The sequence below is a fragment of the Malaclemys terrapin genome, chromosome 21 (assembly GCF_027887155.1).
Source record: "Malaclemys terrapin pileata isolate rMalTer1 chromosome 21, rMalTer1.hap1, whole genome shotgun sequence".
NCBI lineage: Eukaryota > Metazoa > Chordata > Testudines > Emydidae > Malaclemys > Malaclemys terrapin.
The window spans coordinates 1431636-1445337 of NC_071525.1; the positions used below are offsets into that span (position 1 = coordinate 1431636).

General features: G+C 46.2%; 1 protein-coding gene across 6 annotated transcripts in view; it reads left to right on the forward strand.

Moving 5' to 3' along the window:
- Positions 1-1559: 1559 nt before the first annotated feature.
- The window catches only part of GATAD2B (GATA zinc finger domain containing 2B), a 78720-nt gene continuing 66577 nt past the window's right edge, over positions 1560-13702 (forward strand). For 5 of the 6 annotated variants that reach the window (XR_008442913.1, XM_054010552.1, XM_054010549.1 and 2 more), the window contains exon 1: positions 1560-1650. Coding sequence is in view for 1 of the 6 variants with exons in the window: in XM_054010551.1 (XP_053866526.1) it covers positions 2342-2346 (5 nt within the window). In the remaining 5 variants the exon portion in view is untranslated. Of the gene's footprint in view, positions 1651-2265; positions 2347-13702 lie in introns of those variants that run through there. The other variant, XM_054010551.1, reaches the window with a different exon arrangement.

A 13702-nucleotide genomic window follows, 5' to 3' on the forward strand; every position in this document is an offset into this window, starting at 1 on the left:
ACTGTGTGTTGTAGCCACCTGTTGTGTCAGCTCTTGTACTCTGTCATAAGTGCTGCAGGGCAAGGACTGTGGGTCTGTTCTGTGTGTGCACAGCATCTGGCACCAAGGGCCCTGGTCCCCGGTTAGGGCCCCAGATGCTACCACCGTGCAAACACTAAATGTTAAAGGTGATAATTCACAATCTCACCTTCAGGCCTGGGGGAAATCTGAAACATTATCCTCTGGGCAGCATCAAAACATGCTGCCTCCCTGTGCCTCTCTACGCCAGCTCCATGCCCCTGCACAAACCCCATTCCAAACAGCTCCATGTGGCCCTCTCCACATGTGGGTGCATCCCCTCCACGTGCTATGCACCCCTATCTCCCTCTACACCCCTCCACTTCTCCCCTTGGCTCCCAGAGCTGTGTGAGGGGCAGCCCCAAGAATCATCAGGTGTGGTGCCCCCCCATCTCTTGGGCCACTGGACCTCGGCAGCACTCCCCCCCCATCCTCTGCACCAACCTGACCCTGGCACCTTGTCACCCGTGCCATCCTGACCCCACGACCCTCCCCCATCACCCGCACCAGCCTGACCTACATCCCTCCCCCATCACCCTTGGCAGCCTGACCCCGTGCTCCGCCCTCGTCACTGGTGCCATCCTGACCCCACGCCCCTCCCCCATCATCCGCACCAGCCTGACCTACATCCCTCCCCCATCACCCTCGGCAGCCTGACCCCGTGCCCCTCCCGTGCCAGCCTGACCCCACGCCCCTCCCCCATCATCCGCACCAGCCTGACCTACATCCCTCCCCCGTCACCTTCGTCAGCCTGACCCCGTGCCCCGCCCTCGTCACCCCCAGCAGCCTGACCCCACACCCCTCCCGTCACCCGCACTAGCCTGACCCCGCACCCCACCCCCGTCACCTGTGCCAGCCTGATCCCGTGCCCCTCTCTTGTCCCCCATGCCAGCCTGCCCCACATAGGGGTGCCCACCCCCAGGGGCCCTGGCGTCGCCAGGAATTGACAATAGTGGCCTGTGATGAAACCTCCAGGAATACGTCCAACCAGACTTAGCATCCGCCCCTAGCGCCCCCCGGCCTGGCCTGTGCTGGCATGGGTGCCCAGCACCCACTCTGGTGATGGGGCCTTAGCTGGGTGTCACCCCTGTGCCCCCCCCGGGTACAGTGGGGGAGAAGGATTAAGGGGAGGAGGAGAATTGGGGGTAACAGAAGTACGGTGGCCGCCGTGGCCCAAAACTTCCGAGTAGGGCCAAGTTTGCTTTTTGCCCGCCGACATATAATAGGGCCACAGGGTACCCGGATGTCCAGGCTAAGGGACCCCATTAAAGGCGCCCCACGGGGCGCTTTGGCCGCCGCCCAGTGGTCGCGGCCTACGCCAATCAACGATGCCCTCAGCCAGTGGGAGCGACAGGGCGGGCGTCGAGGTGTCACCTCCGCTTCGATTGGTCTAGGCTTCCGTCGGTCTGTCGACCCGACCAATGGGCGTCGTTGCTCAGGTCGGGAGGCGGAGCCGGTGCGGCGGGGCATCGGCCCAATCAGCATCATTGTTTGTGGTGGTGCCGGCTGCCGCTAGTGTCTGCGGCGCAGCGTCTGCTCCGCCCGCCCGGCCCGGCCTGAGGGGAGCGAGCGGGGCCGCCGCTGCCGGCCGAGGTGAGCGGGGCGGGGGGCGGAGCGGGAGCGGGAGCGGGGCCGGCTCGGGGGGGGGCGGCCCAGCCTCTCCCCCCCCCCGGGGAGCGCGCGGCGCGGCGGGCCGGGCCGGGGGCGGTTAGGCCGGGCCGCCCTGGGGGGAGGGGCAGGCGCTGGATTCTGAAGGAGAAGGCGGGGGGCGGGGCTCCCTGGCGGGGCGGGGGGGGCTCGGGAGGGGGCGGGGCGGGGGGCTGTCTGGCTCATGGGGGGGAGGGGCGGGCTGCTCCCTGGGCGGGGCATGGAGCGGGATCCCCCCCCCCGCACCCCTGGGCGGGATCCCCTCCCCCGCAGCGGGGTCGGGGCGGTGGCCCCTTCCCGTGCTGTTGCCATGGCGCCTCCCCAGTGGGGTGCGGGTGTGTGAGCCCCTCCCCCGGGAGAGCGAGGGGGGGGGGTCATTCCCCTGCTGTCCCGCGCTGTGGGTCTTGGGGAACAATCGTCATTTTTCTCTCCCTCCCTCCCTCCCGTTGCGTTTCCTTTTGGCCTTCCTGTGCTCTCCTGTGTGTGGTGTGTCTCTGGAAATCCGCCCCCTCCTTGGAAATCTAGGTTCTTCTGCCTGACACTTCCACCATCCCCCCCCTCCTCGTGCTGTTTCCCCACATTGGAAGTGGGAAGGGAGAACATCGTTTGCCAAGAACACCTCCAGACACATGCTTTCATGTGGTGCGTTGAACAGAGAGCCCAGTAACTGCCTTTTCTCCTCCCCTGCCCGGGCATTACTGCCTCCCCTGTGGGTGGTATGAGCACCAATGGCCATGCTCATGTTTCCTGTTTGGGGCAGGGGCAGCTTCACAACAGGGAGGGCGCACTGAGCTCTTGGCTTCAGAGGCCGCCTCAGCCTAGATTTTTAGAAAGCCCTGGAAGACTGCCCCTTCCCAGGAAATTCCCATCCTGGGCTTTGGAAATGTGTGTGGTAATGGTACAGCTCCTCACCTGATTCCCTAGGAGAGGACATTTTATTTGCAAGCAATTTAAATCACACTGTTGCCCTTCCTGTGCAACCAGTCTAAAACTTCAAGTCTTGGTTTTGAGGGTTTGAGCAATAGGGGTGGTGTTATGGGGAGGGGGAATTTAGAAGAAAACGGGAGGAAGAGGCATCATATAAATGCTGGCTTAGTGATCTGCAGTTTTGCATTCTACTTGCTTTGCATACCCCCAAAAGGGAATTTGTAGCGCATCGCTTGGATACTGACAGGCTGAGGGTGGAGTGGGGAGTTCAGGGGGGTGGGGGACTGTGCCCTTGTTGAAGATTATGTGGGAGGTTGACTCTTGTTTTGCAGCAGTTCTGGAGGGTGGCTGCAACAAACAAGCATTTAGAGCGGACACAGATTTTTAAGGATCATACATGGCTGATTGCAGGCCAATGAGTCTATTCTATCCTCTAAGTGTGCCTGGAGTAAAGGACTGACCAAGCTCTTTATCAGTCTGGGTGCGTTGGGAAGGCACCTCTCCCCTGGAAACCCTATTTATCCAAGACAGTTCTGCCTTCTATGTTCTGCACATGTGAATAGCATGTTTTGTTTTAAATGGACAGTGTCCTCTGTCATCAAGCATCTTCCTGGAAGTGTTGATGTTGATTGATAGACTACTCGAGCTTCTTTTAGCCAGGTGGTAAAGGGTGCTGCACGTACCATAGGAACAAAGGTGCTTGGGCCCTATCCACCCTCAAGTCAAAACTATAGCGACAACGTATGTAAATGTGGTTCACCTAGCACAGTTGAGATCCTGTCCTGAACTGCTGTGTAAAGGAAACCTTTGTGTGTATGAGCTTTGATTTAAGTACATGTTTGGGGTTGATTGCATTCCTTGGTCTCCTGGCTGACTGAGAGGCCCTAGGTGCTCAGAAGATCTCTTTGGACTGATGACCTGGTTTCTGACTAGCCAAGGCCTTCAGAACCAGGTGGAGCCTCTGCCTCTCTGCTTTCCTGATCACATGGTTGTGTGAAACTGAATGTGACATGTAGCTGACAGGGAGCATCCATCTTTGTGGTACTGTGGTTTGCCTTTACCTAGTATGGTCTGACTTCCTGTTTAGCTGTCTAAATGGTATCTGTGAATTCTGATATTTGACTTGGAACAACTGTTTTTTTGTTAGGCTCTAGGCTACTCAAACAAAAGAGCTGAGACTCTTCATGTCTCCACTTAAACACTGTTAGGAGTGGCAGGAGGATACATGATTAACAGAATGAATTACATTTAGGTGCTCTTGGAAGTGTCTTGTCTGCCTTTTTGTATCTAAGCCAATGTTTTCTGCTGGAGAGGAGACATGGTGCTTGAGATGAGCTATTTAGAAAATGCGCAGGGTTAAGGAAGTGTATTTTCTGGATGCATTCTCTTGATTTCTTTAATCTGCTTTGCAGTTTAAAAAAACTTCAGTTTTTTAAAATAAACCCTACCCTTATTGTTCCCTTTGTTTTTCCTCTCATTTGTTTATTGGGTGAGGTGGACGTTTACAGTGTAGCAGGCTAGGTTAAGATTTTGAACGTGTTTCTTTTTAGAAGCCCAGTTTGGGAAAAATGCAAACCTTTGTCTAGAAAGTAGCCCCTCTGCTCCCAGGCTGGTGGGGAAAAACTCTGTTGTGTTGTATCCTGACTGAAGTATGAACCTTGGGCCAGCCTAAGTCATGGGGCTCCCTGCCACTGGATGAAGAGAAATGTTTAAATTGTAACCACTGTCAAAATGTCTTTTTTGTTTTTAAAAGTTCATGCTTCCAACAGCCCAGCAGAGGATGGACTTTTTCATACATTAATAAAAAAGACATCTGTTCCTAAAGTACTGTTCTACTTTAGGAGTTGCAAGGTGCCATTTAAAGCTGCTCTTATATAATAAATATTGAACTTGAAGCTCTGCATCATGTTCATATTGAGGCACAACAGCAAAATGTTTCTGTTGAAGGAAAAAAACCACCACCCCTGGCTATAAATCTAATCCCAGTGTAAAGCCATCCACCTCTTGCTCACAAAAATTCAACCTATCAGACAGTGCCACATGGAGTTGCAGTTTTATAGCATTGGATAAACCCCTCTAAAATGCATAAGAAACTTCTACTTTTGCACGTACCTACAGTACATTTTCTTGTGTCAAAACCTTGCTGGTACTTGTGTATGTGCACATGAAGAGCATGTGTTCCATTGGCTCCTTTTAATATTATAACTCTCAGAACACTTCCAGCAATCTCCCTGTAGAATGTACAGATTCCTGGTTACATCAAAAACAATATAAGAAACAATCATATCTTGTATGTTTGCTCCGTTGTCTCAGGTTAGTTCCGAGAAGCCCAATGTAAGAGTGTTGGCATTTCATTCTGAATAATTTCTCTTGCATGTATAATGTATCTGCACGGGGTAGCCTTTTGAAACGTGCAGGATGATGTATTTCCATTCTACAAATGTTCTTAGTTTATATCTGCTCGGTGTGATATACCAAACAATGGCTCTCAGAAAATAAAATCTATTGTTTCCCATATTTCTTGCATTCACTATTATCTGTGTAACTGTAAGTTGTTACTTCTAATCAGTTTTAAACATCAGCATAATAGTTGGGGATAATTTGGCAATTAAAAAAAAAATCTTGATGAATTTGCTCCTTGCCAGCACACACCAAACCTTTTATTGTTTGACAAGTGTGAGATGAGGCAGTCAGAGAGCTGGAGAGTCAATTTCTGTAACCCTGGAAGAATGGGGTAGTTCTGTATGGCTATTTCTATACTGACTCTATTCTGAGAATGTCTCACTATTGTTAGTGCCAAAGCAGTTAGGAGATGGTTCCAGGTGATCACTAGCATTTTAACCACTGTGTTGTCTGAACCTATTGAAAGGAGTTCTGCAAGGAACATGAGTGAAAATGCTTGGAGCTGTGCTGGTGTCAGCAACAGTTGCATGTTTTCCAGGAGGCAAAAAAGGCCTAAATATAGTGAAAGAGCAGCCAGTCTTGGCATAATATGTGCCTGCTTGAAGAAGTGGAGTTGCCATGCTTATCTGAGTAGTGTTTAAAAAAAAAATGTATTTTTTTTCCCTTAAGGAACATCATTATTTTGAAAATGGCATCTTAAAGCCCTTGTACAATGTGTAGAGTCTGAAATACTTCAGTTCCTAATCAGTATAATGTAAGAATCTGAGTCTTGCATTTGGAGCTTGCCAAGGTATTGCTGTGGAATTGGACAGCATGCAGTAGTAGCGTTCTCAATTCATCCAAACTTGTGCAGCGTGCTCTAGTGCTATTGGGGTGGACTGCCATATTTTTACAGTGACAACACTATTTCCGGAGCAGTGATGCCTCTACAGGAAAGCTGTTTTTACTGCTGCTGGCCTGGGCTTCTCTCTTCTTTCTCTCCCTGAGTGTCTGGTGTAATTGAACTCCTGCCCCCACCTTCTTACTTTTGACACAGTGGAAGCAGGAGAGTAAGGTTTCAACTCTCAGTGAGTCTGGGCCAGGAGCAACAAAAACTTCATTTCCGGAGAGATGCTGGTGGCCCACTGAGACAGCAAATCTTCCAGCCTCCATTCCATCTCTTGCATAGAAGGTAGAAAATCTTTAGGGACGTGGAATTGAAATGTTTCTTTTTCTTATGCTGTGGAGATTAATGAACATAATGTTTAGCTAACCTAAAACAGAGCTGTGTACCTCGTGGTAGTTCTGGTGCTTTCTAGTTATTTAAAAATAACCCAGGGCAATACTAACTTCTCCCCCCCTCCCCCCACATTCCAAACTTAATAGAATATACCCAAAGGTGTTACTTGTGTGGTGGATGCATGAGCTGGGAAATGCGTTTTAACACTCTCTTCTTGGAAATGTGGACTTCAGACACTGCTGTGTTATAAGTACAGTGGATTTGACTTTGACAAATACAGTACTTTTCTCTTTTAATGAGGCCGGGGATACAGGTTGTATCGGCGTTGTCATGTTGTGTATGTCTAGACCCCAGTCCTGTGTACCTCTTTACTCATAGAAGGTCTATTAACTTCAATGAGACTACTTACGTTAGTAAAGTTGTGTGTGTGTAAGTATTTGTAAGGTTGGGATCTTTAGTGTGATGTGGATACTAGGAGGTTATTGAGGGGAGGAGGGAGGCCTGCTTACAGGTGTAGTTGTGATGCTGGAAGGTTCAGTAAGAACCTTTGCTGCAGTCTTAGTGTCTTCCTCATGTAGTAAATAACCCTTTGAAGGCACTCTTGGTCCTGTGCCCCTACTACTTCTCATCCCAAAGCATCTTTCCAGACATGGGGAGCAGTACAGCAGTGCCATTCTGTCCTGTCCATGGTTTGTCCTCCGCTACGCCCAGCCTGGTCGTGCCCCCGGGTAGTTTCCTGACATCTAGTTGGTGGTCGGTCTCTAGGTCTGACTGACCTTGTTTGAGTCTGCATTATTTTCTTGTCATCTGTTTGTCGTCTACATTTGACGGCAGCCAATCCTGTATCCTGACTTCAAAGCCTGCTTTCATTTCCACTTAATTCTCCTTTACGCCTGCTATCTTCAGAAGGGCTCTCATTTCTACTGCTTCCAGCCTTCCAATGACTGTTTCATCTAATGCCACTGCTTCCAGACCTTAGGGTCTGAAGAGCTCTGTGAAGCATGAAAGCTTGTCTTCTCCACCAACAGAAGTTGGTTCAATAAAAAATGCTACCTCACTTACCTTGTCTCTCTCATATCCTGGGACCAATCTGGCTACAACAGTGCAAACCTTAAAATCTAGTCAGCTTAAAACAAGAGAGCATTAAACTGGCTATTCACAAAGCAGTATCCAGAATATGGCTGAAATCTTCCTGGATAAGAGTTAAGATCAGCATTTGGAAATTCAATCCCATATAAATATGAGGGTGCTAAAAGAATACTTTACAAAGCTTCGGTCTAAAATTAGAGTGAAGAATTGTTTAGAACTGCAGAGGAATCTAAAGAACCTGACGGGCCTTTTTCCACGCCAGCTTAGCAACTTGAGTCAATATGACCATTGTCTATCAATCATAAGGCTGGGTCTAGAATCTCTGGGCAGCCACATCCATTTTGCTTTATTTTTCATTGAAATATTTAAAGTTTACAGTGTTAACTGGTATGGTCAGTTAGGTGGTGGCTAAACCATTTAGCAGTTTGTGTATAAGTTAGGATCCTCTCTACTTACCTCATTTGTGGGAGTTGGCCCAGTTTTGGGGGTAAACCTTATTAAATGACTTGAGACAGCAATCCCAGTCCAGTTCTAACAGTAGTCCTCATTCACAGTGTCCATGGGACCTGTCTCGTTCCTCAAAGTTGAAGTATCTTGCAGGATGACTGAAAGAGTCACAAGGGGAAAAAATACATTAAAAGAACATCAAGGCTGCAACAGAAAATGAAAGCCAAAGGAATTCTCAGTTAGGGATTAAATGAACTGTATCTCCACCAGTACTCAGCACCACGGGGAGCGCTAAGGAAGGAGTGGAAGATGCCCCATTGTGTGCAGAGGTATTGGAGGAGATGTGGTAGATTTCACCCTTAACTATACATTTCCTTGCTTTTGTTGGTTTTCATCACAGCAGTTGGTGTCATCCTGGCAGTTCCTTTCCTATGTAAAATTGTCATGCCTTTTTTTTTAAAAAGGCAAACGTCATTCTGTTCAATATGCAAATATATTGTACTGTACGTAGGTGGCATAAGATGCTGCTGGTGTGTGATTTCTCTGAGCAGCATGCTTATTGTCAGAGCTACATGTCAATAACTGGGCCAGTAGCTATGTTAAAACGGCTGAGAGTCATTGTGGACATGTCCTGTTCTGAACATCTTTAGGAACAAATGTTCAGGGTTTCAAGCGAACTACCTCTGTAATGCATGCATGCTGAAATAATGTAATGGATAGTTCAGCGGTGATAGAAAGGAGACCGTGTAGAAATAATATGAAGGGTACTGGGGGGAATTTTTAAAGTATTAAATGGTGATAAACCAATACTCTGTTTTGTGTGGTATGCATGCCTGCACTCCCCTTTCTGCTACTGAGGAGAGAGGCAGTTTGTTCCATTCTCTGTCCCCAAACTTATTTCTTCTGGGTTTAGACTTTTGAACTCTGTGCAGTTAAAGGGCCCCATCATTATGGTACCAAGGGAACAGACTTGCGGTAACTAATATAGGCTAGAATTTGTATCACTAAATGAATTGTGTGAACACAGTTAACTCTCAAATGGGCACGTTGAGATTCTATAACAAACCTCAGTGGAATGATATAATTCCAAAATATAGAGCAAAATACAGACAAGCACAGAATGGCAAAGCCCACCCTGAATGCCTTTAAACCTGGTGAGGATGCTTCGGCAGAGACCTAGACACTGGAGATGGCGCCGTCTGAGTGCTTGATCAGGTCTCATCTGTGGCACCCTATCTGTTGTAGGCGAATGGGCACCAGACCTCAGTCTCCCAAGGCCTTATCGAGAGAATGGAAAGGCCTCATTCCTTCTGGCAGAACGTGCCCAGCCAGAGTCTTGTCTGCCATTCAGGAAAATGAGAACTACCCATTATTCCTCATTTGCCTTCTCATCTCTATCATGCCATATTAAATATTTAATAATGAGACTAAAGCTCCTACATTTTTCAGTATGTACAGATAAAGCATGAAATAGTGCACTTGGTCCAAGTTAATCTGTGGTGTTTTCATTCAGCTATTGAGGTATCTCAAAGCCAGAAATAAAAGCCAATATTATGAAATAACTGACTGAGGTTTTTAAGAGACAGAGCCAGTCTAAAAATTCTACATCTGTCTGAAAAGTCTCTCTACACTTGCTAAAAGCAGGAGCCAAAAATTACTGCATCTAAAAGAGATTGGAGAGGCCTGGAATTCTTTTTTTCAGTTTGCATATGGTTGGCTTCAGTGTTTCCCCTGGTGCAGGCAGTTGGTCAGTTTCCTGCTGCTTGTCTGGGTCTTAAGCACAGCCACAACAGAGGAGAGGGACACTTGTTTATATTAACTGTGAAAAGCTCACAGTTGGCCTGAAGACTTTGGGGTATCTGAAACTATTTTAAACTTTAAAATGGATAATGTCCTCTCCTTTAATTCAAAGAATGCATGTTTTAGGCACTCATACCACATTCTGATCCATGTAGGCCTGTGCTCATTTGGAATTCAGTTGAACTCACTGGGTCTCCATGTGCATGCAGGGATCTGAGGCCTCAGGTTTCATGAGACAATCTCACTGTTGCAGTGTCATAAGTGGTCCCATAGCAACATCTAGATAAATGTCACTGAAATTTATTGCAATATCTTTATTTCCAAAGAGGAGGGACTGCAAGTTGATAGTAGGAAGGGAATAGAAAAAAGCCCTCTCTCCATGCTGTCTATCTCAGGTGATGGCTTACTCTGTCCAACTATTAGCCTTTTGGAGCGCTGAAGTGGATGAAGAGGGGAAGGATATATGTGACCTTCCAAAGAGAGAGAACAGGATTAATCAACAAGCAGACCTTCTAATTTCAGCTTTAGTCTCACAACTCCTTTGGACTGGTAGGTGGAAGAATGTTTGAGCTGTGAAGTCTGTTCTCAGATGGATATGCTAGCCCAGGGGTAGGCAACCTATGGCATGCGTGCCAAAGGCGGCACGCGAGCTGATTTTCAGTGGCACTCACACTGCCCGGGTCCTGGCCACCAGTCCAGGGGACTCTGCATTTTAATTTAATTTTAAATGAAGCTTCATAAACATTTTTAAAATCTTATTTACTTTACATACAGCAATAGTTTAGTTATATATTATAGACCTAGAAAGAGACCTTCTAAAAACATTAACATGTATTACTGGCATGCGAAACCTTAAATTAAAGTGAATAAATAAAGACTCGGCACACCACTTCTGAAAGGTTGCCGACCCCTGTGCTAGCCTGTGGAGACAAACCCAAATGTGTCTGAATCCCAGTTGGCCCAAGTCTGGGGTGACACGGGAGCTTTGAAATTCCTTGTAATTCTTTATTTTAGGGTGGGAGCAGATAGGAGCACCTGCCCTTTTCCCAACAGACAAATCCTAAGAAATGGATGATTAAACTAAGACTCCAAAGAAAAGGAGTAAAAACATAAGCACTCCTTGAATCTGTGTTGGTAAAATAATCTGCTTGATTTGTGCTGCCTTGTGACCCCCTTCTCTCCTTTGTCCGCTCCAGAATACCTTTTGTCAATCTTTTCCCACAAGGAAATAACTTGAATAGAGAACTCGACTCCAGTAACCTTGGCACTGCTGTGAGGCAAGGGGGCATGTTCTTGCCATGGTTAAAAACCGTTCTTGCCTAAAATCTAAACTTTCCCCCCAAAAAAGTATTTAACATAAGTTTTTCTCATTAACATCTTTGCATGGGCATTTTCTGTGTGAGGAGTCATCGTGAGATTGTACAATGCAGTAGGCTGGTGGTATTGAATGCTACATTCAAGGAGTGTGGGGGCCATTAAGTGAGATGGATAACTTCAAATTCTTCAGGAGACAAGATTTTTACTGCTGACTAGTGCTTGGTTTAACAGTTTTCTTCTTTTTCCTTCCCCTCACTGCCTAATACTGTTTGAGGAAAAATAATTAACTTTAATAAATTATAAAACTTGTTTCACTGCAGTGGGTCTTCATTTTTTTCTTTCTGCAGCAGATTTACTGTTTGACTAGAATAAAATTCACTTAGATTTAACTCACCCTTTCAGAGACTGAAACTATTTGCCAGTGAATTTGTAGGAGGGCATGTGTGAGTACGGTAAGACACGCGTGTTATGGTGATCATAATGTTTTGGAGGGTTCAGGTTTTCTTTCACTTTGCCATTTAAAACTGACATTATTTGTGTTTTTATTATTTGGAAATTTTGTCTTTTTGCTTTCCCTTTTAAAGTCAATGGATGTTGTGTACATGTATCCAAAGGCAAAGCAGGTCCATAAAATTTAAGACACTGTTTAATCGAATGTATGTGAAATCTCTGGAATATTACACTTCCCATTCCCATTGTAAATTCTGGCAGTTTTCTGTCCTGTTACCTAATGGATTAAAAGGATTTGTGAAAAAGTTACACCTCTTAACCGTAATACTATAAGTAATTTGGTCTTTAAGCCATTGGGAAATCTTAAGTGACATTCTGTAAGGAGTAACAATACGGTATGTTTGAACCAAATTCCCTTTGTTTTTGTTATATGGCTAAATAAAAGTGCTCTGCATGGCTTTCGGGTGGTGGGGTTGTATCCTCCATAGGCTTGTGTTTAGATCAGAATAGCTGACTTACTCTCAACTTTAAGTTGTCTTCTCTTTTTAAACAGAGTCTGGTAATATTCACTGAGGCACCCTGGGACTGTAATGTATTGGGGGTAGCTTGTTATATGTGCAGGTGAAGATGATTACGCCTGCATTTGAAAATATATTGTCTGTTTGCTAAACAAATTTGTTACAGTTCTGATTTAATGTGAGGTGTGGCTATGCATGTGAGTTTCTTGAATACATATGTAACAAGCCAGAGATAGTTATCTTCAGATTTTGTTTGTAAAAGGAAATCTTGAGTGAAAGGAAATCAGACAGATGCAGACTTTCAGGGAGTTTCAAAATGGTTGCTTAGTAATAGTCCCTTGTTGTTGAATAAGTCCAAATCTAATGCATTCTCCTCTCTCCCCTCCTCCCCCCGCCACCCAATGAATCATTTGTTAACTTACTTGCTTGTTAAAGTCCCTAATTCTAATTTAATCTTGGAGACTTGACAGTTTTAAATACCTACTAGTGCAATGTGATTCTGAATTGGTATTTCAATAGCTTATTGTGTCAATCTTCACAACAATTTTCAACAAACTAGCAGCAGTATGGAAGAATGTGGCACTGAAATATGCACAGATACAGTCACTGGAGTATCTCTGCTTTGAATTCAGGGGCATCTTTTCTAGAATTCTGCTTAGTTTAATGTAACACTGTATATTTAGTAGCCCTCTAAGACATACAGCAAGAGCACATGAGAGGGTGTGTATCCATTACAATACCTTGATCTTGAAATAGGAGATTCTGGGATAGTCTTTTAGAACTGCTTTAACAAAATGTCAGTTTCTGATTTTCTATCCATCTAACTTAGTCTTAACGTACTTCAGTGGTTTTGTTAAGGTTGAATGTTTCCCGGAGGTTTGGACTCTGTCTGCTCAAGTGGGAAACTGGGTTAAAGCAACAATGGGAGGTCCAGGCCCTCATTAGAGATCACTGAGGGACTGGTCCCGCAAAGTGTTGAGCATCAGATGGTGGTTCCTGACCATCCTGTGGGGGTGTTGGAGCCCCCACCTTGTGATGGGTTGATGGATGGGCTCCCCTCACACAGTGTCCTGGCAGGCAATGCTGTGACTCCTTGCTTTCTGTCTAGTTTCTCTCTAACTTCCCTTTGTGTGGTTTTTTTCTTCTCATATGATTTCATGTTTTTTACTGACCTCTGCTCCCCATCCTCCCCTGAACTGGCCTAAAGAGCCACAGGTTGAGAAGGGCAGTTGGCACCTCACAGGAGCTGGTGCTAATGACTCATTCTACACTTCAGCCTTGGACTCCACTGGTTCCTGTGATTCAGCTGTTTTCTGTAACCACTGGACACCAGCAGCTCCTCTCTCTGTGGTGAGGCGTCCCGTGGGGATCAGTTGCAGGTGATACACACATTGGGGGAGTGGTAAATAATGCAGAGGACAGATCACTGATAGTGATCTGGAGCCTTGGTAACCTGGGCACAAGCAAACGATATGGGTTTTAACATGGCTCAGTGTGAATGCATACCTTTAGGAATAAGAATGTTGGCCAAAGTTACAGGATGGGGAAACTTTTGGAAAACAGTGACTGAAAAAGATTTGAGGGTCATGGAGCTCATATTCAGTAGATTATCCACCTAGAGTGACACTGTGGACAAAAGGGCTAATGTAGTCCTTAGATGCATAAACGGGAATCTTGAGTAGGAGCAGAGAGGTTATTTTACCTCTGTATTTGGCGCTCGTGTGACTGCTGCTGGAATTCTGTGTCCAGTTCTGGTGGGGCCAAAAGAAATGCTTCAAAGACACCCTCAACATAAACTTCAAGATGTGGCATCGACACCACACACTGG